General features: G+C 43.1%; 1 protein-coding gene across 1 annotated transcript; it reads left to right on the top strand.

The window, feature by feature from the left end:
* Positions 1 to 147: 147 nt before the first annotated feature.
* LOC131494902 (cytochrome P450 7A1) lies at positions 148 to 9,791 on the top strand. Its single transcript, XM_058699641.1, has 6 exons — positions 148 to 313; positions 2,173 to 2,413; positions 3,780 to 4,357; positions 5,844 to 5,974; positions 7,333 to 7,508; positions 8,100 to 9,791. Exons 1-6 carry the CDS (start codon positions 234 to 236, stop codon positions 8,397 to 8,399), a joined length of 1,506 nt encoding a protein of 501 aa, XP_058555624.1. The 5' UTR covers positions 148 to 233; the 3' UTR covers positions 8,400 to 9,791.
* Positions 9,792 to 22,058: the final 12,267 nt, after the last annotated feature.

The raw sequence follows: 22,058 nt of genomic DNA, 5'->3' as shown, positions 1-22,058 counted from the left end.
AGTATTCCAGGTCTCTGATTGTTTTGGAACCTCTTCTGATACCTGTGGACTTAGTTCAAGGCCAGTTTTTTTTTTTTTTTTTCTAATAAGATGAACAAATGGTTAATTGTTTGCTTTGGTCACTCAAGTGTAGGATCCTACCTTATATAAAAGTCTAGCTAGAGTCTCTGTTCGGTGACATCCTTACCTTTCTAATCAGAGAGTCGGATTAGAGTTTGCACTAGATTTGTAAAATGATGACCGTATCTTTGATCTGGGGGATTGTGGTAGCAGTGTGCTGTTGTTTGTGGCTTATTCTTGGAATGAGGAGAAGGTAAGGAAGGTTTTATCTTTAAATGGCATTTTAGTTCATTCATTTAATAGTCTTTTACCTTCATGGTTATATAATAAATTTGGTGTTATGCACTTATACTCATTAGCATTTTCTTCTGTAATTAAAAAACTTAAACATTTTAAATTAATTAAAATTTTTAAAGTGAGATCTTACATCTAACAAAAGATAGAATGACAGTGTTTCCCTTTTAGTTTTGACATACCCATGGTCATGCAAAAATGTACAAACTTGTTAAACATACCCGCCAAACCTTATAAGGTCTCTTTGCATGTGTATGTGTGTCTGGAAAGATGAAGTTTGGATTAGTAAGGATACGAATGGTAAGTGGGGTCTGCAGTGGGAAGGGTTTCTTTCTAACATGAGGATTAAAAAGATGCTCCGTTAGTTCTTGGGCATCGTACAGACTCAGCCTAGGTTTGGACAAGAGCACAGAGCCTGCATTGATTATTCTGTCACTTTCTTCTCATTAATGATAATTAACCATGTTACACTGGGAAACTGCTACATATATATACTATCACTTTTATTGGTGTGTCGTTTATACTTGGTTCAAGCATATGAGAAGTACCAATAGAGTCACATACATAGCCATATTTCTTTACCTTCTGATTGGCTCAAAGAGTATTTGGGGGAGGGGTATGTAAGTATTCTGTTGTATCAATCTCCAAAAGACGGAATTACCCAAAACATGTCTTCGGCTATGTAGATTGCTATGTGTTGTCCGTCTTTTACAAGTTTTCTGGTGTGTGTGCTTTAAGGTATTTTAATTCAGGCCTGATAATTTCTAGTTTTAGCGAACTTTACTGATCTTTGAACTACAATGAAAATAATTATTTTATGCTAAGTAATTCTGTCAAGAGGGATAGGAGTTTATGTTGGAAAATTAATGTTGATATTATTTAATAAAAACATTTAAAATAGCATGAAAGACTGTGTGGGGCCACCGGGGTGGCTCAGCTGGTGGAGCATCTGACTCTTGGTTTCAGCTCAGGTTGTGATTTTATGGTTGTGAGATTGAGCCCTGCATTGGGCTCTGTGCTGGGCACGGGGCCTGCTTGGGATTCTTTCTCTCTCTCCCTCTGCCCCCCCCCCCCTCACTTACACTCTCTATTTAAAAAAAAAAACAACTTTTGGGATGAGCACTGGGTGTTGTATGGAAACCAATTTGACAATAAATTTCATATATTAAAAAAAAAAAAGACTGTGTGTCAACTATACTTGAAAAAAGATGCAAAAAAAGAGCATGAATGTTGAATCACAATTGATGATCCTGTCAACACTTACATAATTTCATCTTATAATAACCTAATGTTTTAAATGAGATTCTTGTTGTCAAATATCACCATAGAATGATATCTTTAAGTTATGAAGATTCTGAACACTTCAATTTTGCCATCTTCTCTGCAATTCAGTATTCTATATCTTTAAGGGTAACAATAAAAAAAAAACATTCTGAGATACCCAGGCCAATGATGCTTAGAAAAAATATAAACACTAGAATGTAGGTAGTTTCATCTGTACTGAGAGCAAGAATCTTGTTGGCCTTGTTGATTCTTTTATCCTCATCACTGGGAAAAATGACTATCATTTAGTAGACAATAAGTTTTGTGGAATGCATGGATGGATGGATGGATGGATGGATATAGCAATCATTTTCATGTTACTAAGTTAATACAAGCCATTATTTTAGTAAAAGATGAGGGCCCCAGGGACAAAAAAACTATCTAGAACTGTAGAGAGCTTGGAAGCTGAAAGTCAGTAGTAAAAGTTTAAAAACCAGGTGTAAATAAAAAACAATGTGTAATTTCTCATATCTATCATGTATTTGTGTCTTACAGACAGATGGGTGAACCACCTCTGGAGAATGGGTTGATTCCGTACCTGGGATGTGCTCTGCAATTTGGGGCGAATCCTCTTGAGTTCCTGAGAGCAAGTCAAAAGAAACATGGTCCTGTTTTCACCTGCAGATTGATGGGAAACTATGTCCACTTTCTCACGAATCCCTTGTCATACCAGAAAGTGTTGTGCCATGGAAAATACTTGGATTGGAAAAAGTTCCACTTCACTACTTCTGCAAAGGTAACCCGTTTCCCGTGTGTATAGCATTCTGCTTGTGTGTCTTCTACTTCTGAACATGTCACTTTACTTAGCATTTTGATGTACTTAGACTTAAAAAATAGAGATGGTGGGGGCGCCTGGGTGGCGCAGTCGGTTAAGCGTCCGACTTCAGCCAGGTCACGATCTCGCGGTCCGTGAGTTCGAGCCCCGCGTCAGGCTCTGGGCCGATGGCTCGGAGCCTGGAGCCTGTTTCCGATTCTGTGTCTCCCTCTCTCTCTGCCCCTCCCCCGTTCATGCTCTGTCTCTCTCTGTCCCAAAAATAAATAAAAAACGTTGAAAAAAAAATTTAAAAAAAAAAAAAATAGAGATGGTGAAGAGGGTTACCCTTACACGGAGTTTCTTAGAAATATAATAGATCCAATTAGCTATAACCTCTTGGTACTAATCATTTCAAAAGTCAAAATAGGTATAGATTTGTCATTTCTTAACTACCTAGACTGAGAGAAAAATGAAATATTTTGCTGAGCCACATGGCACTGTACCAGTAAGACAGCTACAAACTCACTCTTGTCAACGATGTCTACATGACTCCCAGAGCACATGGGGTGGGAACTTACCCCTGAACAACTGTTTTGCCACACTCTATGCCACACCAGTTGTTCAATTTTGTTAAGCAACTGATCAGATATTTTGGTATTGCTTAGCTATAATCTAAATTTTTTTTTAACGTTTATTTATTTTTGAGACAGAGAGAGACAGAGCATGAACAGGGGAGGGGCAGAGAGAGAGGGAGACACAGAATCTGAAACAGGCTCCAGGCTCCGAGCTGTCAGCACAGAGCCCGACGCGGGGCTCGAACTCACGGACCGTGAGATCGTGACCTGAGCCGAAGTCGGACGCTTAACCGACCGAACCACCCAGGTGCCCCTGCTTAGCTATAATCTAAGAGGCTCCTTAATAGAGAAAGGAGTTAGCCAATATTTAGTGAGTCTGCAAGGAAGTATTAGACACAGTCTCTGCTCTAAGCAGATTAAAGTCTGGTAAAGTACATCTACAAAAAAATATAGAAGAGAACTGATGCCTAAGACAAATATAGATTAGTACCAAATTAACCTTCCATTAGATGCAATAGCATAAGAAAAGTAAGAAATAGGCGACTTGGGTGGGTTAAGGGATATTCCACCGAAGAACTGGAATTTCAACTTGGCTTTTCAGGAAGCCATGTATTTGAAAAGTTCTCTGTATGTGGAAAGGCCAATTTCCCTCCTTCCCTTTTTTTTTTTTTTAACAAGTAGAAGATTATGAAAGCATCTCATCTGTTTTTCAGCCACTTTCTAGCACTGCATCAGGTTTAATCTCTTTTCTCACACATTTCATCTATCGTCAGGTATTTGGGCACAGAAGCATTGACCCAAGTGACGGAAATACCACTGAAAACATAAACAGAACTTTCATCAAAACCCTGCAGGGCGATGCCTTGAATTCCCTCACAGAAACCATGATGGAGAACCTCCAACTTGTCATGAGACGTCCACTGGTAGCTAAATCAAACACGCCTGCCTGGGTGACAGAAGGGATGTATTCCTTCTGCTACCGAGTGATGTTTGAAGCTGGGTATTTAACCCTCTTTGGCAAAGATCTTACAGGGCAAGATGCACAAAAAGCACTTATTCTAAATAACCTTGACCACTTCAAGCAGTTTGACAAAATCTTTCCGGCTCTGGTAGCAGGCCTCCCCATTCATGTGTTCAAGACCGCGCACCATGCTCGGGAAAAACTGGCAGAGGGCTTGCGGCACGAGAACCTCGGAAAGAGAGACCACATCTCAGAACTGGTCAGGTTTCTGAATGATATGCTTTACACCTTAGATGACATGGAGAAGGCCAAGACACACCTCGCTGTCCTCTGGGCATCACAAGCAAACACCATTCCGGCGACTTTCTGGAGCTTATTTCAAATGATTAGGTAACGAGCCATGTACCCATTGGTTTCTTTATTTGAATAGAGCCAAGAAAATCTACTATTTTCACTTAAAAAAAAAAAAGAGTCATCGTACTTTGTCATGCTGTCAATCAAGAGTGTGACATTTACGTTATAAGTGCTTAACAGGTATCAGCTCATCCAATCCGCATAAAAACATAAGCAAATGTGACTGGTTAATGTATCTTGTAGAAGCGGAGACCTTCCTAGGGGAAAAGAACACACTATGTAGGGTCAGTTCAGGCCGCCTGGGCCCAGAGCCCTGGCTTTCAACCTCAAGCTGTTCCTCATGACGCCTCCTTAAGTTGATGAATTCTGTCTTCATAATCACAAAAATATATTTAAGCGCTTCTGACTTCTGGACAGTAAGAGGGCAGTACCTACGCCTTATTCACTTGTGCATCAATAGTTTGTTTTTTTCGCTCCCTTATGACTTCTTAGAGTTTATCTCACCAACTATGATAGCTGTGGATCAGTCATATTATTATTAATCGTTATTGATGGGATTTAGCTAGATTTTGCCTTTTAAATGTATGTAACGAAAACACCGTATGTAATATACACTTTACATAACATGATTTTCTTCCCAAGTGTTTTTAGAAATTTGCCATTCAAATTGTTTACTGAATTATCCCAGTTAAGTTGAGTGTTTCGTGTCACACGGATACAAAACTACGATTCTGTACCATTGGGAAAGCCAAATTTCCACTGATGGTTGACTATGCTATGCCTTTAATATAAAAAATATCTAGAAACAATTTCAGATATAAAACCCCATTACAAATATGCCTCAGATGTTAAATGGCTTCCAAAGTTTTTACTTGAGAAAGCTCTATCCAGAATAAATTTATATATTTACCGTAAGGTTACAACATCAACGTAATATCATCAAGGTAATAGTAGCCATTTTATGATAGCCACACATATACTTATGAGACTCAATTTACTGCAATCGTGTTCTATAGATCCCTTCCCATGGCATCTACTAAATGTCCATGCACTGAAATGAAGTGCCATTCATTTTACAAGTCAACACGCTAGAACAATAACTTATAACATGCATGGAAGAGCTATTGTTCTACCTGAAATCGCGGTATGGATTTTAAGAGTAAATTCAGATTTCCATTTGCACTCTATAATTGTTATCTTAGAGGCAATTTTCCTCCTCCATTGCTATGTGTGTGACTGATTTGGCCAGGTACTCCTTATTAGAATCATTTATTTATAGAAGTATGCCCCAAGTTTTACTTCTATGTCGCAAGGCCCCGTAAGGCAACGATTCTTGCGAATATCCAAGGACTTAAACACAAGTGCAAAACGGAGTAACAAGTAACTGCGAATGCCCCTTCCCCACTTTCTCTGGTGTCTTGGCCGCCTCCTTAAAAGAAGGGGAAAACTATTTGTTGGCAGCTCCTTTGGTATAGACACCATTTATTTTCTGCACATCTTTTCTTTTCTCAACGTTTGATAGGAGCCCTGAAGCACTGAAAGCAGCCACTGAAGAAGTGAAAAAGACCCTAGAGAGTGCTGGCCAAAAAACCAGCTTTGAAGGCAGTCCTATTTGTCTGAATCAAAGGCAACTGAATGAGACACCAGTGCTAGGTACGTTTACTATGTTACATTTCATTGACTGTGCGCCACAAACGGTAATCGTCAACGTGCATTACGTACTTACTTTGTAAGCATGAAGCTAAGTATTTCATGTGTGTTGTCCTGTTTGAGCCTCACAGCAATCCTATGACTGGGGACTAGTTTCTATATAACCAGAGAGGAAATTGATATTTAAAGGTTAAGTTCTGAGCTGGGATAGAACGGTGGACCCAGAGACAGTGTTTACGTGGGACTCCTGACCCTACACTTCTCAACTGTGTCTCTGCCCTGCCCGACTCTTACCACTCATGTTACGATTACTGGGAGCATATTACTCATTTTCATGGAACAGAGAGGAAAAAGTACCATCAAGAAACCACAATTAGCTGCATGGGGGGACTGATGGGATTGAAGGTTGTTTTACTTTTCTTATCTTTGCTTCTCCGTGTTTTACAGAAATACGAAAGTATTCTATGTGTGTAGTGATAAAGAGTTTTCTTCTTGTTTTTGTTCCTTTTCTCTTGAGGAAAGAAACCAGTGTATGCAATTAGGGGCAGCAGGCCTTAGTGGAGGTGACCATGAGGCAAGAAGCATAGATCCTATGTTGGGCTGTGCCCACCATGGATGACCCCCAGACATGTCGCTTCATTTTGGGGGGCCTTGCTTTTCTCATTTGTAAAATAAAGCTGCTAACACGCTATGATTTTATATACAATCATGTGATGAGCACCTAAAACACGAGAGTTAAGAGGACAGAGGCTAGAGGATCAGGCTGGACCTTCGCATGACATCTTCATATTTTAGCTACTTTCAGGGTGGTTCTTTCTGCCCCTTTACATCATACAACATCAGAGTGTAGTGATGAAAATGGGTTCTTGGAAACACTCAACGGAAGCTGCGGTAAACATCCGGGAAAATGTTTCCATATAAAAAGGTTAGCAGTATATTCAATCTCAAAAGTAATTAACTTTGACTGATTCACATGAAAGTGATTCACTGATTTTTCAGTTGTATTGGATGTCTAGTGTCAGATAGAAATAAGATGATTTTAGCTATAAAATTATGGAAGTCTAGTTCCCATTGGTGTCCAAGAAGATTATATCTTGATCAAATGATTATTTCAAACTCAGATTATCAGATTAAAAAGCACATTCAGACACAAGTGAATCACTGGTTATAGCACAGGGGCAACAGAATAAAGTTTGGGAAGGTTTTATCTGGCCGGCTGTCCCGAGTTTGTTCAACTTTGTGTAATAGGTTGCTATCAGTATTTCAGGCTCCATATTATGAGGCCTTTGAATACATGACTTGTTCTCCCATTCATCCTTCTTTCCCTCCTTCTCCTTCTTGCTTCCTTTAACAATATTTAGATAGTATCATCAAGGAGTCTCTGAGGCTTTCCAGTGCCTCCCTGAACATCCGGACGGCTAAAGAGGATTTCACTTTGCACCTCCAGGACGGTTCCTATAACATCCGCAAAGATGACATCATAGCTCTTTATCCGCAGTTGATGCATTTAGATCCAGAAATCTACCCAGACCCTCTGGTAAGTGACTGTTAATCCCAGTTCGATACCCAGGGGAGGCCTACCCAGATGGAAATAAAGAGGAAATTTATCACTGCAGAATTGATTTAACCATTGAAACCATAGATGGGCATTGCCTCCTGAACTATGTCCAGTATTCATATATGTTGGAAACCCTGGAGGCTGGCCTGAATTTTAAAATTCTTGGTATTTGTCATCTCATCATCTTTGCCTGATATTGTTTGCCGTCATGATAAGAGAGTTGCTGGCTTCCTTTTTCCTTAACAAGTACTGCTCCCGAATCCAGGAAATTAGACGCTAATATATATATTGGTTCTTCTAGTTTCTAATCTGAACTTGTCCTTCTTGTCCTGCCTAATAGAGGAACTAGTCACCCAGGCAGGATGGAAGGTATTATAAAGCTTTTTCTGTTCCCATCGGTTCCTGTTAAACTATTCCCTATTACTTTCTGAGTCAAGGTGGGGAATTGGCGAAATTACCCACAGATTGGATTAAAAACGAAAATGACTCGTTGGAGCCTCCAGGTCAAGCAAGAGACAGATTCCTTTAAAACTAGCTGATAGATTTATTTTCTTTGTATTTTTATTGCAGACTTTTAAATACGATCGATATCTTGATGAAAATGGGAAGACGAAGACCACCTTCTACAGCAACGGAATCAAGCTGAAGTATTACTACATGCCCTTTGGGTCAGGAGCGACCATATGTCCGGGAAGACTATTTGCTGTGCAGGAAATCAAACAGTTTTTGATTCTGATGCTTTCCTATTTTGAACTAGAGCTTGTGGACAGTCATGTTAAATGTCCCCCTCTGGACCAGTCCCGCGCAGGCTTGGGCATTTTGCCGCCACTAAACGATATCGAGTTTAAGTATAAATTCAAACATTTGTGAACACACGGTTGGCAAAAGAGGACGAGAGATCACGTGACTGGCCTGCATCACACCATCACGTATCAGTCCCTCTGGACAGTCACATTTGGCCGTGGTGGCACTGATTCACAGGTCAACGTGCTTGTAAATCTTAACATTTTGGTGACAGTTCCCAGATGCTATCGCAGACTGTGCTAGCGAAAAAAACTAGCTTCTAGAAGCACAATACTTTGTTTTCATTTAAGTCAGTGAATGTTCATAGAGCCAGGGACTGAAGTTCATTATTTTAAAAAAAAAAAAAAAAAAGTCTTTCCTCTCCCCCACCCCCAGAATGAAGATATTCTGATTGGCAAATGGTTTTATTTTTTTTTTTCCTAAGGAAATGATTTCATTTTTATAAAAACCACCCAACAATCATGTAGAAGGTACAGATTCACGTTTTAGTGAAACAACATGATGTTTTGAGTAGATATGGGATATCTGGTTGTTTTGTTTTTTGTTTTTTGGGTTTTTTTTTAGAGTATAACCCTTTCATTGTCCAGCATCTGTGACAGATTCATGTCATTCTAAAGGATACAGGAAGTTTAGAGCATGATTAGCCCTTTTAAAGGAAAAAGAGGGGGTAGGCACACCCAGAAGTTAGCAAATATCTTAACACATGGTAAATGTGCTGCTCGTACAACCAAGCCCACACCTGACATGCTCCCACCATAGTCAAATGTAGATGCATATTATAAAGATATTTCAAATGGTTTTATCATGCTTCTTAATCAAAATAAAATGGTTTTTTTTCAGTATTCCCTATAGTATTCAGGGCTTTTAAAATGATGACCTTGAGATCCTAAACACATTAGAGATGGTTTTAATATTCTCTATGGTTCAATGTACTTTTGCTGGAAACTCTAATGTCTACATCAGGTTTCAACTATTTTATCTATGTCTTCATCAGATTTCATGTGAATGAGAAGACTGTTTTCAGAGAAGGCAGTTTTTTCTGGTATTACTAAACATCCATCAATGAAGAGAATGTAGCTCTCATGTGATATCTTTTAAAATAAAAACTGGATGAAAATGACTGCTTAAAACAACTTTGGATATAAAACATGCAAAGAGTTCATTAACTATAGCTCGACATTGGGTTTTATTTAAATATGTTTTATCTTTAAGTGACTTGTAGCTGAAGGAAAAGTAATTGTGGGCTATATGGTAGTCTTTAACTCCTGTATACAACAGTGCCTTGGTAAAATATTTGAAACATTGGAGTTATCAGCTGTACTATTTTTATTGATATTTCTGTATGTATATATATGTAAATATAATTTACTTTTTTCTTGTACTACAAATTCTAAGAAAATCTGTTACATTTGAAAATTTTGAAATGATTCACCTTTCAGAAATAAACGTGTGAACGTGTGCGTATGTTAAATTCTTTTTTTTTTTTAATTTTTTTTTTAACGTTTATGTATTTTTGAGACAGAGAGAGACAGAGCATGAATGGGGGAGGGTCAGAGAAAGGGAGACACAGAATCCGAAACAGGCTCCGGGCTCTGAGCTGTCAGCACAGGGGCCCGACGCGGGGCTCGAACTCACGGACCGTGAGATCGTGACCTGAGCCGAAGTCGGCGCTCAACCGACTGAGCCACCCAGGCGCCCCTAAATTCTTAAATATTAAGAATGCTTCAAACATTCACCTAGTGACAGGCTGTGATAATTTTGCTTATTATTCATGTCTTAGAAAAAACAAAATATTCCTTCACTCAAAAATCTCCTCCATACTTCATACAAGTCATTGAAGATTTTTAATCTTGCTATTTAATATTACTATGGAATTATCTCTTGTGCGGGTTATTTTACATATTAAGAAAATCAAACTCATTTCTATATGGTTCAAGATGGACAAAATTCTGTTTTTATAGCAAATTGTTTTATCTATTTACTTATTGTTTACTTATGTTTACTTATTTTGAGAGAGAGAGACAGAGACAGAGAGTGAGGAGGGGAGGGGCAGAGAGAGAGGGAGACACAGAATCCCAAGCAGGCTCCAGGCTCTGAGCTGTCGGCACAGGGCCCGATGCAGGGCTTGAACCCACGAACACTGATATTGGGACTTGAGCTGAAATCAAGGGTCAGACACTTAACCGACTAAGCCACCCAGGCGCCCCTATGGCAAACTGTTTTACGCTAAATTTCTAATTGTGGCTCTCTGATATATTTTACAGCTTGGAGAACGTGTCTATACATCTTTCCACGTCTTGATTCTCGTAGAGTAAGGGCTGGCCGCGGATACAACTGTGGGCCAAAGGTACCTCTCCACCTGTTTTTGCATAGGTTGAAAGCTAAGAATGATGCGTTCAGCTTTCAACGGGTGCAAGAAAGTCGAAAGGCTATTGCGTGACGTCTGAAAATTACACGAACTTCAGATCTCCGCATCCATAAGTGAGGTCTTACTCAGGGACACAAGCAAATCCATTTGTGTTCATGTCTCGGCTGCTCTTGTAACGCCGCTGCGGGGCTGAGTAGTTGGCACAGAGAACATGCGGTTATAAAGCTTCACAGATTTATTAGGTTGTAAAGCCTAAAAGCCTATTAACGGCTCCATGTATCCAGGGTGATGCAGTCCGGGTCCAAGCCTGAACACTCACTTCACTTGCTTCACTTATCTCATTTGATCCTCCTAAGAGTCCTTGGAGGTGCTCGTTACTTTTACCCCTGTGTGAGAGAGGAGAGACAGAGGGAACTCCAGAAAGGTCAAGTCACGGACTCAAGGTTACAGCGCTGGCCAGTGGCAGCGTATTGGAATCCGGGCTGTTCCCTCTCGAGAGCCAACTTTTTTCACCTCGTGGCAAGTCAGAGTGACAGGCTGTGTCTCTGAACTCAGGTCGTCGAAGGTAGGCCACAGTTAACAGAATCCGTAATGTCATTTCTATCCTAAAATCTGGACCGTGGGGGAGCATCGTCTGGCCACGCTCAGCTGGTCCAGGGTTGCCAGGATGCTGGCGGTGGGACTCCAACCACGCGTGTGCAAGGAGCTGCTGTGTAATCACATACAAAGTCGCTACGTTCAACTGTGGTCCCTTTCGCGGGGAAGCCAGTCCTCTGCCTCACCGATAGCTGGGACTTGGTCTTTGTGGAGTCTCCGTCTGTCCCTCTCAGGATCAGTGTTAGACATTTTTGGGGCGGCTGGGTTTCAGGCTCCAGCCTCCATCTCATTGATAGATAACCGAATGCCAATGTCATACTCACCAGCCCCTTCTCTACATCGCCTCGACTGATCCCAATTCAGAGGCTTGGACACCCAAGGCACCCAAGGCATTAAAGTTTCGCAGAGCATCACAGATTATTCAGATTCTTCTAGTCTAAGCTCTCCTTTTAGTTAGAAACTGGTATCTCTTGAGAGAGAAGCGATTTTGCTAAAAAGGTTGCACAGCAAGGTCCAGGACAGGCCCGAATCTAGAAATCTCCAGCAGACAACGGTAGTCGCTGAATGAGTCGGTATATATTTAACATTAAGGACCTTGCTCTCCAAACCAGAGGCATTAGTTTTTTTTTTTCATAGACTCCACCAAGTCCATTTCTTTATCTATAAAGATATACATGAAAAAAAAAGAAAAATTATAAGTATTCATAAACTTTAATACTACAATATTTTTTTTTAATTTTTTTTAACGTTTTATTTATTTTTGAGACAGAGAGAGACAGAGCATGAATGGGGGAGGGGCAGAGAGAGAGGGAGACACAGAATCGGAAGCAGGCTCCAGGCTCCGAGCCGTCAGCCCAGAGCCCGACGCGGGGCTCGAACTCACGGACCGCGAGATCGTGACCTGAGCCGAAGTCGGACGCCCAACCGACTGAGCCACCCAGGCGCCCCAATATTACGATATTTTTATAGAATTCCAGCCTTTATTTGGAAAAAAAGCAATACACCAACAATGTCTGGTATCCTTAACCCCATTTGCTAAAAACCACTTCCCAGTCAGCGAAAGTTACCCCAAATCTGCTGTTAAGTTAATCAGATTGTAGATGGAACCGTTGGGAGTTCTAGAGCCAATTTATCACGGAGTAAATGAATGATAATTTTGAGAATGTTCAGAGTTTGTGTGAGACAGGTTTTGACACAAGGGAGAGCTTACAGGAGAAAGGACATCTCCCTGACGTGCTGTTTGGCAAAACTTCAAACGCTGAGACAAGGTTAGAGAACACAGTGAAAACGCCCCCCCACTCTCATCCAGATCGGCCACGTTCACACTTCCCCACGTCTGCTTTTACCAAGAAAGATGGCTTGACGAGTGATTTTCGCTAGGGTTTTCATTTGTAATTATCTTCCTTTTAAGTTTCCAATTTGGCGTTTTTGTCTCTGGTTCCTCTGAACCTTCTGGGAGGAAAAAGGGATGAGGGAACCAGGTGGTAAGTGAGGTATGGATTCTCTTCCCCACTGTCACCGGTGCTCCATCAATACATAATCTTGTTTTACTTTTCTGGCAGGAAAAAAAGATTCACTTCAACTCCCTGGGAAACAAATTGTTTTTCTTTTTGTTTAATTTTTTTTAACGCTTATTTATTATATTATTGAGAGAGAGAGACAGACAGACAGAGCATGAGTGGGGGAGGGGCAGAGAGAGAGGGAGACACAGAATCCGAAACAGGCTCCAGGCTCTGAAATGTCAGCACAGAACCCCACTCGGGGCTTGAACCCATGAACCCTGAGATCATGACCTGAGCCGAAGTCGGACGCTTCACCGACTGAGCCACCAGGCGCCCCTGTTTTTGTTTTTGTCTTTTTTTTTAAACAAACAGAGAGACCCCTGGGTGGCTCAGGTGGTGAAGCATCCGACTCTTGATTTCAGCTCAGGTCATGATCTCAGGGTTCATGAGATGGAGCCCTGCGTTGGGCTCTGTGCTGATGGCGTGGAGCCTGCTTGGGACTCTCTCTCTCTATTCTCTCTCTCTGCCCCTCCCCCACGCTTGAGCTTTGTTTCTCTCCAAATAAATAAATAAACTTAAAAAAAACCATGTGTGTATATATATATATATATATATATATATATACACATACATGTAGGGAAATACATCCAGGAAACTATTTTTGTTTAGAATTTTTCTTTGAGTGTGTTGGTGAGTATATGGCCAGGGAGAAGGTAGGTCCAGGGATTTAGGGAAGCCTTCGGTGCTCCAAGTAACGTGTGTCGGTCAAGGGCTGCCCTTGAGAAGCGAGGGCAGGTGTCCCGGGGGTGTTTTGGCGTGAACACAGGACAATTAGGCAGACTCAGCAGTTAGTTTCTCAGAAATATGGACCTTAGTTCCTTTACTTCATCACTTCTTTGGAGTGATTCCAGGGCAAGCCGGTTCCACAGGAGGCTAACTGTATTTTATTCCCCTCCACTGCTCGCCAGTGCTCCGGACTGGGGTTCTACCTACAGCAGGAGTTCCGATGTTTGAACACAGCTCCAAAGGAAATGAATGATGCGTGTGGAGGCGCTCCGTGCTCTGGGGTGGGGGTGTGGGGGTCCCCTGTTTTGCCTTAGTCCAGGCTCCACAAGTTGCAAATGCTTTATTTGGCTGCTTTGTTGGCAGACCTTTTTCCTTCTATTGATTTCTCACTCTATTAAACTATTGGGAAAGAGTTACACACAGAATTGAGAACACAGCTCAGCACCCGATTGCGTGACGAGGTGGGTTCACTATTTGCGAAGAGAAAGCCGAGGTGGACAGGGTCTCAGCCCCTCGCCCGGCTGAGCAGTCGGCCCACGGGTCCCCGAGGCAGACAGGTGGCCTGGTCAGCGGTGACAGAGGCAGAACATGCAGCACAGACTGGGCGGAGAGCCAACAGAACCCTTCAGGGTGCATTCGTTTACGGAAAACCTCACGTTTATACCGTACTTTGTCATTAACTGAAGTTTCGGAAATGGTCATAATCAGGCCTTCGCTTGTGGCACAGTGAAGTAACTCGTTCGCTGTGTAGTTTCCTATGGAGCTGTAAGGCCAGCCACCTTTTGGATTTCCGCTCGTGTTAGAATTAGCTCAGGCTGCTCATCTCATAATAACGAAGGCTTATCGCCAAAGAAATAGCGTCAAGATATGTGACTTCTTTCAATTCAACCGTGTTTATTACACAGTCCCAACTCCTATAGTAATTTCCAAAGATGCACTTGTGAATAGAATATGGGGGACTCAGAACATATTGTATGGACGAAACTACGTTATAAATGGGGTTTGAATTCTCAGAGAAACCAACAAAAGCTAATTTAATCCCTAACGTCACGCGGGTCATTCTGTTTTGAGTAATTTTGCAATGCAAAAGAAAGGGGGGGGGGACGCTGTTGAAATATGAATATTTTAAGTCAGTTAAGGAACAGGTTGATTTACCTCGAAAATATGTCTTAGAGGAGGATGGGAGATGGAATATGAAGCCCGAAGAGTCATCTGGGTACTTCGAAGGAGGTAATTTTACAGGAGGCGGTTTACAACCATAGTCTCTAAGGGAAGGATACTCCTTGATTTTATAGCTGAGGATAACAAGAGGCAGAAAGCTATTTCTAATTTTACCTCAAAGCGTATCCATTCGATTTACTTCTCAATAAGCTGTGTCAGCAGTGGTGTGGGGGTGTTAGGGAGAAGGCTAAGAGCACGTAAAGGAGAATTGGGGGAAATGGGACAGGTCAGTGCATTCGTTTCCTAGAGCCGCCATCACAAAATACCATGGACTGGGTGGCTTCCGAGTTCTGGAGGCCAGAAACTCAAGATCCAGGTGTTGGCAGGTTTGGTTTCTCCGCAGGCCTCTTTCCTTGGCTTGTAGGTGACCATCTTCTTACTATGTCCTCACACAGGCTTTCTTCTTTGCATATGCACATCCCTGGTGTCTTGGCATAGCTTTCCAAGGAACCGGCCATATGGGATTAGGGCCCACCGACGTGACCTCATTTAACCTTAATTATCTCCGTAAACTCACTGTCTCCAGACAGTCACATTCTGAAGCATTGTGGGGTAGAGCTTCCACACGCAAATTGGGGGTGGGGGGTGGGGTGGGGAGGGACACAATTCAGTCCATACCAGTAGGGAAGGTGAGAGAGATCAAGAAATGAGTTGAGGAGTTATGCGTTACCAACGTGACAAGTGAACGGGGCAGGGCACACAGAGTGGTGATTGGGAAGAAGCCAGTGGTCGGCTAGTTGCTTCTGCATGAGGACAGGGAGTGGGGTACGGGGCCCCTGAACCAGCCGGTGTGTATGTGTGTGTGTGTTGGGGGGGGGGGACTAAGGCACCTCAATTCTCATCCCCATGAATCTGACTTTTTCCTAAAGAGCAATGCCATCACACACAGTCTCCATGAAGACTTTTAACCCATCTTAAACTCCTTCAACAGGAAGCTGGCTGAGATGGCTGTGCGGCCTCCAATGAAGGCATCCTTCCCAGTACCCACGTCAGACATGACAGATAACATTGGCCAAGGGATTCCCTCTCGGACAGTGTGATCCAACACTAATCAAGGAGCTTCCCTTCATGTTAGAAGGCCTTCACAGTGTCTGGCCTGGGAATTTCAGAATGGCTGTAGAACATTGACCGCTGTATGTCTCCCACTCTTTCCTATTCTAAAGGGGAGTGTTTTCTTGCACTTATCCGACCCCTACTCAACCCTGGTTCATCAGTCCAAGGTGTGCTTTTTTAGTTCATAGATGCCCAGATCAAGAGGAGGCATCTCTGGGGCGCCTGGGTGGCGCAGTCGGTTAAGCGTCCGACTTCAGCCAGGTCACGATCTCGCGGTCCGTGAGTTCGAGCCCCGCGTCGGGCTCTGGGCTGACCGCCCAGAGCCTGGAGCCTGTTTCCGATTCTGTGTCTCCCTCTCTCTCTGCCCCTCCCCCGTTCATGCTCTGTCTCTCTCTGTCCCAAAAATAAATAAAAAAAAAACGTTGAAAAAAAAAGAGGAGGCATCTCTGACTTGATGGGCCTTCTGCTGGAGACCCTAGACTTTTAGCTGGGATGGGGCTGACAGTCCCTCTAAGGAGCTCCCCTTGGGTCGGGGTCAGTGTGTTCCATGAATGAGAAGAACAGTGGGATTGTTAGAGGTGCTCAGAGGGTGGGTTGCTATAGAGACAATGTTATGGGTCTTCAGATTCTATCTCCTCATTCTCTTCCTAGGTACATGGGATACTACCTGTCCTGGCTTCTCTTGTAGTGAGTTTGGGGCCAGATGTCTGGGTTCTGGTGAACAGGATGAGTTCACCAGAGCTGTTGGTTGCCCCCAACCCGGCCTTTAGGAACCCTCTCTGAGATCAGCCACTTCTCTTTTCCCTCACCGTGGTGACCGCAGATAACATGTTGGAGGCCAGCACGTGATGGACAAGGGCCACCTGACTCACACGCTGGGTGTTGCATCAGTGAGAAATAAATCTGCTTATTATGTGTATGCCACCAAAAAACAGGCATGTCCCAGGCGTTTCTAAAACTGAAATTGCCTCACTGTTGTGTGCTTTCCTCCTTTCCCATGTCCCTCGACCCTTGCTTTCATAAAGACTTCTTATCTCAAATTCCAGCCAGTCCCACGTGCTAACTCACTCCAAATAGTCCCCCCACATACCTTGTTCTCCAAAAATTTAGAGCAACCTCACAAAAGGCTGTTCTGAGGTTTTGTTTCTCAGCTCTCAGCCTGCTCCTCTGTGCTGCACTCTAGCCCCCCTCGGAATCGGAATCAAACGAAGGGGTGGGTCAGCTGGGCAGCTGCCCTCAGAGCCAACCCATGAGAGGCGACGGAAATGCAATAGAGCGAAGGGAATCGTATTTGCCAGAATTCCTCTCAGAATCCTTTGATCAGCTGTTTGTGGGGGGTGGGGCAGAAGGGAGACCCCCACAAGGGGCACGTTCCAGTAATGGCTGGCGTCTGCTCAGTTGCTTTCTAGGGAAAGAGACCGACGTGCACCCCTATGACCAGCTGATTGCTCGTGATGAGGAAGGAGACGCGAAGAACCACTACCAACAGCCCTTCCTCAGCCCTTTCCCCCCACTCAGTGCTCAGCCCTCCTCTGAGAACGTACATAACGGCCTGATTTGGTCTGATGATGACTCTTGTTGCTTTATGGCCAACTTGTCCGTATGTTTACCGCAACCCAAGAGTAAGAAGGGCAGCATAAGTATCTACACATAGTGGGGCCCCTTCTCACTCCTGTTTTCCTCTGGGTAAGCAGGTAATTGTAGGACTAATAGGCCCACAGAGCAAATCTCAGCCTCATTTGGGACCTTGTATTTACCTGCAGGCAGTGGGTCCTTTCGCAGCTAGAGATAACAAATATTGAACTGCCCAGAGCCTATAGCATTTCTGCAGCGAGAATGACCCCCATGACTCACCCAACATGATTTTAGCCTGAGACTTGAGAACAAGGCAAGGTGCAATTATGAAGTGAGCCTTACTCTCTGGCGGTCCCTTCCTCATCTCCCAGTGCCCATCTTTCATTCATGAAAGAGTTAGGAGTTGCCGAATGCCCAGACATGGTGCCAGGATTGGTAATTCATAGAGATGAAAAGACCCAATCCTGCCCTCCAAGAGTTCAGAGTTGAGTTCAATTGTTTTAGGAGCCCAGACAGATGAAATTCCAACAGCACGTATACCTAAGGGTGGATTTAAAATAACATGATACCTTTGGGGCGGGGGCAGGTCTTTAAAGTGTAACTTCTAACTCCAGAACAAACAGACCCCATCCTATATCAGAGGATGTCAAGTGGCAGACGGGTGAAGCTGTCTTCCTAAGGTCCTGCAGTCAGGCCTGGAGACAATTGCTCTTTGGAGGCTGGCCCTGTATTAGGGACACAGTGGCCGCCTCTTCTATCTGACTGCTCACTTACAAAACAAGCCTTTTGCTTTATTCATCAAAATTGCTCGGCCGTTATCAACCCTTGTGCACCGTATGAGTCTTGCAGAGCAACCCTGGCCTCAGTGCTCCAAACTAATAACCCTCATTGGATGTCTTCCAGTGCTGTCTCATGGTGTTTGAAATTTTGGCAGGAGATCTAGGGTCAACAGTTGTTTGCAAAGTATTCAGCTTGGTTACTTTGGGTGAAATGATGTAACCATCGCTATATCTTCGGTAAATCAGCGTTTGAATCTAAAGTCACTTAAGGGCAGTGGCAAGGCTGATGGGTAAGAATGCAAAAAACTGCAGGCCTGCCCAAATATGGCCAGTCAACACACACACACACACGCACACACACACACACACACACACACACTTTAAGTAACCTTTTGCAACTTATATTCAAAAAGAACAAGGAAAAAGTATTTGCAAATAATGAAACATCTCCAGACTAGATGGCAGGCTAAACACGATCCAAACCAAAGGACTTTGCAGAGAAACAAGAGAACAACACAAACAAACAAAGAAAACATAAAGTAGCCCCTTGGTAGTCAGAGATGTATTTTTAAGACCACCCAAACCCCCAAGCACCACTGCTGTTCAAGCGTCTATTCACCAGGTAAGTGACTCACTCCTGCACACAAATATCACAGATTACTAAATGCTAAGGATGGTGGGAGGGGCCCTCCCGAATGTCCCAAACTGTGATGGTAAATCTTCAAAGGAAGGGACCCTCTCATGATTATGGGGATAAGACCAAAGGAACAAAGGTTAGTGACTCACCGATTACGTACATCCTTGGCCTCTATTGATAAATATGTTAAAGAGGTTCTGGGCTCAAATTTATTAATAAAATGTACAAATTAGATGCACAAGACCACATTGCAGTTCCTCATCGTTTCTAAGCGACACTGATAAATATTTAAATAATTTAATGCACCTGAATGAAAATAATTTCATAATTTTGAATCTTGGGAAAAGCTTCTGGCCAGAATATGTTCACTTGTGCCAGAGGAGAAGATCACAAGCAGATTTCCTGTACACACACACACACACACACACAGATGCACTCATACTCACACAGAGATGAAGAAAAAAAAAAAAGAAAGACAGAAGAGGGTGTAAGAAAGACACTGAAAGCACCAGATGGGGAAGGTAAATTGGGTCACCACCTAGGGGTGATTCTTCACACTGCCCAAGCTCATGGAGCCTCCATCATATGACATGATCACGTCTCATTAACCAGAAGTTGACCACATAATTCCAGGAAGGTAGGCATGGCAAATGGATTTCTTTGAGGGAGGCATCAGATTAACAGGATGCAGTGGACACATTTAGAATTTCAGAAAGTCTTCGATAAGTTTCACAAAATCCATCATGAAATTGTTATAGAAATAGTTCTCATTGTATATGCATAAAAGAACTTGCTCAGAGTAAGCAATCAACACAGGCACCACAAACAGCCAAGTGCCCTCGCTAACTATAGGCTTTGTTAAGAAACGCAAGTTCTCGTTGTAATATCTCGTATGGTTTAAAACAAACAAAAAACCGAGCAGTATTGTTTTGCTCGGTTTACACATTATTGCTGTAGAGCAAAATACCCCCAGATTTAGTAGCTTAAAACAACAATAAATATTAACTCACGGTTTCTACAGGCCAGATGTCCAGACCTCTTAGCTGGGTGCCCGATGCTCAAGGTCTTTCCTGAGACTGTAGTCATTCAAGGCCGGATCGGGGCTGAGAAATCCGGTGCCAGGCTCTCTCATGTAGCTGTTGGCAGACCTGAGAAATTTGTATCCAGTTTACTTGTGTGGGTTTACTTATGTGGGCTGCTTCATGCCATGGCAGCTGGCGTTCCCCACGGAGTGTCACCCAAGAGATAGCAAGAGGCCCCAAATGGACCCTACAGTCTTTTTATGACCTGACCTCAGAAGTAATATCCCATCACTTCTGCCGTCTTCTAATTGTTAGAAGCAAGTCAAAATTTTTAGCTCCCAAACAAGGCATGAATCCCAGAAGGCAGGGATCACTGGGGCCATCTTTGGGGCTGTATAGCACAGTGGCTAGGAGTCTGATTCTGGAATCATAATACCTGTGGTCATGTCTCAGATTTTCCACTTACTAGCCTCATGATCTTGATCTCTCGGTGCTTGAATTTCCTTACATTTAAAAAGGGGGTAATAAAGCACCCACCTCACAGAGCTGTTATGAGTAGTCAGTGAGTCCTTAAAACACCGCCTAGCACTAAGTAAGCCTTCCAGAAGCTTTGGTGATTATTACAAGGGATTGCTTGGTACTCTGGGTTTCAAAATGTTCTGGGGCTAAAAATGAGAACTTTCTGTATTGGGTTACGTAGGGGGTAATATATTTGTTACGCGCATTACCCACAGGGAGGTAGTACTGAAGGAAAAATACAATGGCAAAGGTATAAATGGCTGCCCAAGTGGAGCACTGCCAGAGTTCCCATCGCACGGCAAGAGGGCCTTGGGTGGTGAGGGAGATGTTGATGGGAAGAACCAAAAATCTCATCAGGGAAGTCCAAATTCTCAGAACCTGAGGACCAGCAGCCTTCTTCTGTTTCTTTCTTTAAAAAAAATTTTTTTTTAATGTTTTTATTTATTTTTGAGACAGAGAGAGACAGAGCCTGAGCAAGGGAGGAGCAGAGAGAGAGGGAGACACAGAATCCAAAGCAGGCTCCAGGCTCCGAGCTGTCAGCACAGAGCCCGACACGGGGCTCGAACTCATGGACCGTGAGATCATGACCGGAGCTGAAGTCGGACGCTCAACCGATTGAGCCACCCAGGCGTCCCTACCTTCTTCTGTTTCTGATGGCTCCCTATCTCTATTTTACTCATAAGAAGAGGATAGGGGATGGAGAACCTCTTGACTTTGCCCTTCAGAAAAAATATATTTGAGAACTGCCCAAGGTTACAGAATTCCAATAGAGCTAAAGTCAAAGTAAACATATCTTTGCAAATCTTATTGACCTCAGAGTACAGCTATGCCTCCCCACTAGACCTAAAAGCCTTGCGATTGCCAGTAAAGAAAACACTCTCATGATTCACCTGTCAGGCTGCAAAGTGTAGGATCAAGGGAAGTCAGAGGCCAACCTCCAACTTCAGGATAAGAATTCCAAAGATTTTCCGACCCTTCAACTCCACCCCCAACCGATGTGTATATCCCGGGGAATGGGTAAATAAATCACCTAGAAGAAGAAATTTACTGATGGGAAGTGACATAGGCATTCTGTTGAGATTTTCACATATCAGACTTCTTGATTTATTAAAGCAGCTTGAAATCCCAAGTATCTAATTCCATCCAATATTTTGGACTGAGACTACTAATAATAGTAAATGTTCTACATGCTTATTACGAGGTTGACACTGCACTGGGGGCTCTCGTGGATTGCCTCAATCACCCTATGAGGTTTATACCATTATTGGCTCTTTTTCCGGATGAGGGAACTGAGATTTACAGAAGCTAAGTGACTCATGGCCAAGAATGATCTGTACCCCGAAGGCCCCAGTGCAAAGACCTTCCACTGCTATCGGCAAGAAGGGAAAGGCAGAAGGTGTTTAGTAACAAACCGTTGGTTGTGGGATGGGAGTATGCTGGGGTGCACTATGAATGTTGGACGTCCCAGCAGGGCCAGATCACTACAGACCCGCACTAACACGGTAAGAATGTTGGGAAACCTCAAGTTGTATCTCAACTCACTAGTCACTGATTAGAGGGTGAAGGAACTCTTTGTGAGGAAAGAAAGATCTGAGGCAGGCCAGCTGGGTTTGACAAAACAGGTAAGGGTAGACAGGGCGGAACGTCACTCTTGCTACGGTCCCAG

This window comes from Neofelis nebulosa, chromosome 14, assembly GCF_028018385.1.
Source record: "Neofelis nebulosa isolate mNeoNeb1 chromosome 14, mNeoNeb1.pri, whole genome shotgun sequence".
Classification (NCBI taxonomy): Eukaryota; Metazoa; Chordata; class Mammalia; order Carnivora; family Felidae; genus Neofelis; species Neofelis nebulosa.
This window is presented reverse-complemented; position numbering and strand designations above follow the sequence as displayed.

What these genes read in the sequence shown, in the direction of transcription:
- LOC131494902 (XM_058699641.1), top strand. Translation starts at nt 234, where the DNA reads ATGATGACCGTATCTTTGATCTGGGGGATTGTGGTAGCAGTGTGCTGT. An exon ending in ACTTCACTACTTCTGCAAAG is followed by an intron (nt 2,414 to 3,779) that starts GTAACCCGTTTC and finishes ATCTATCGTCAG; the next exon opens with GTATTTGGGCACAGAAGCAT. An exon ending in AGCTTATTTCAAATGATTAG is followed by an intron (nt 4,358 to 5,843) that starts GTAACGAGCCAT and finishes AACGTTTGATAG; the next exon opens with GAGCCCTGAAGCACTGAAAG.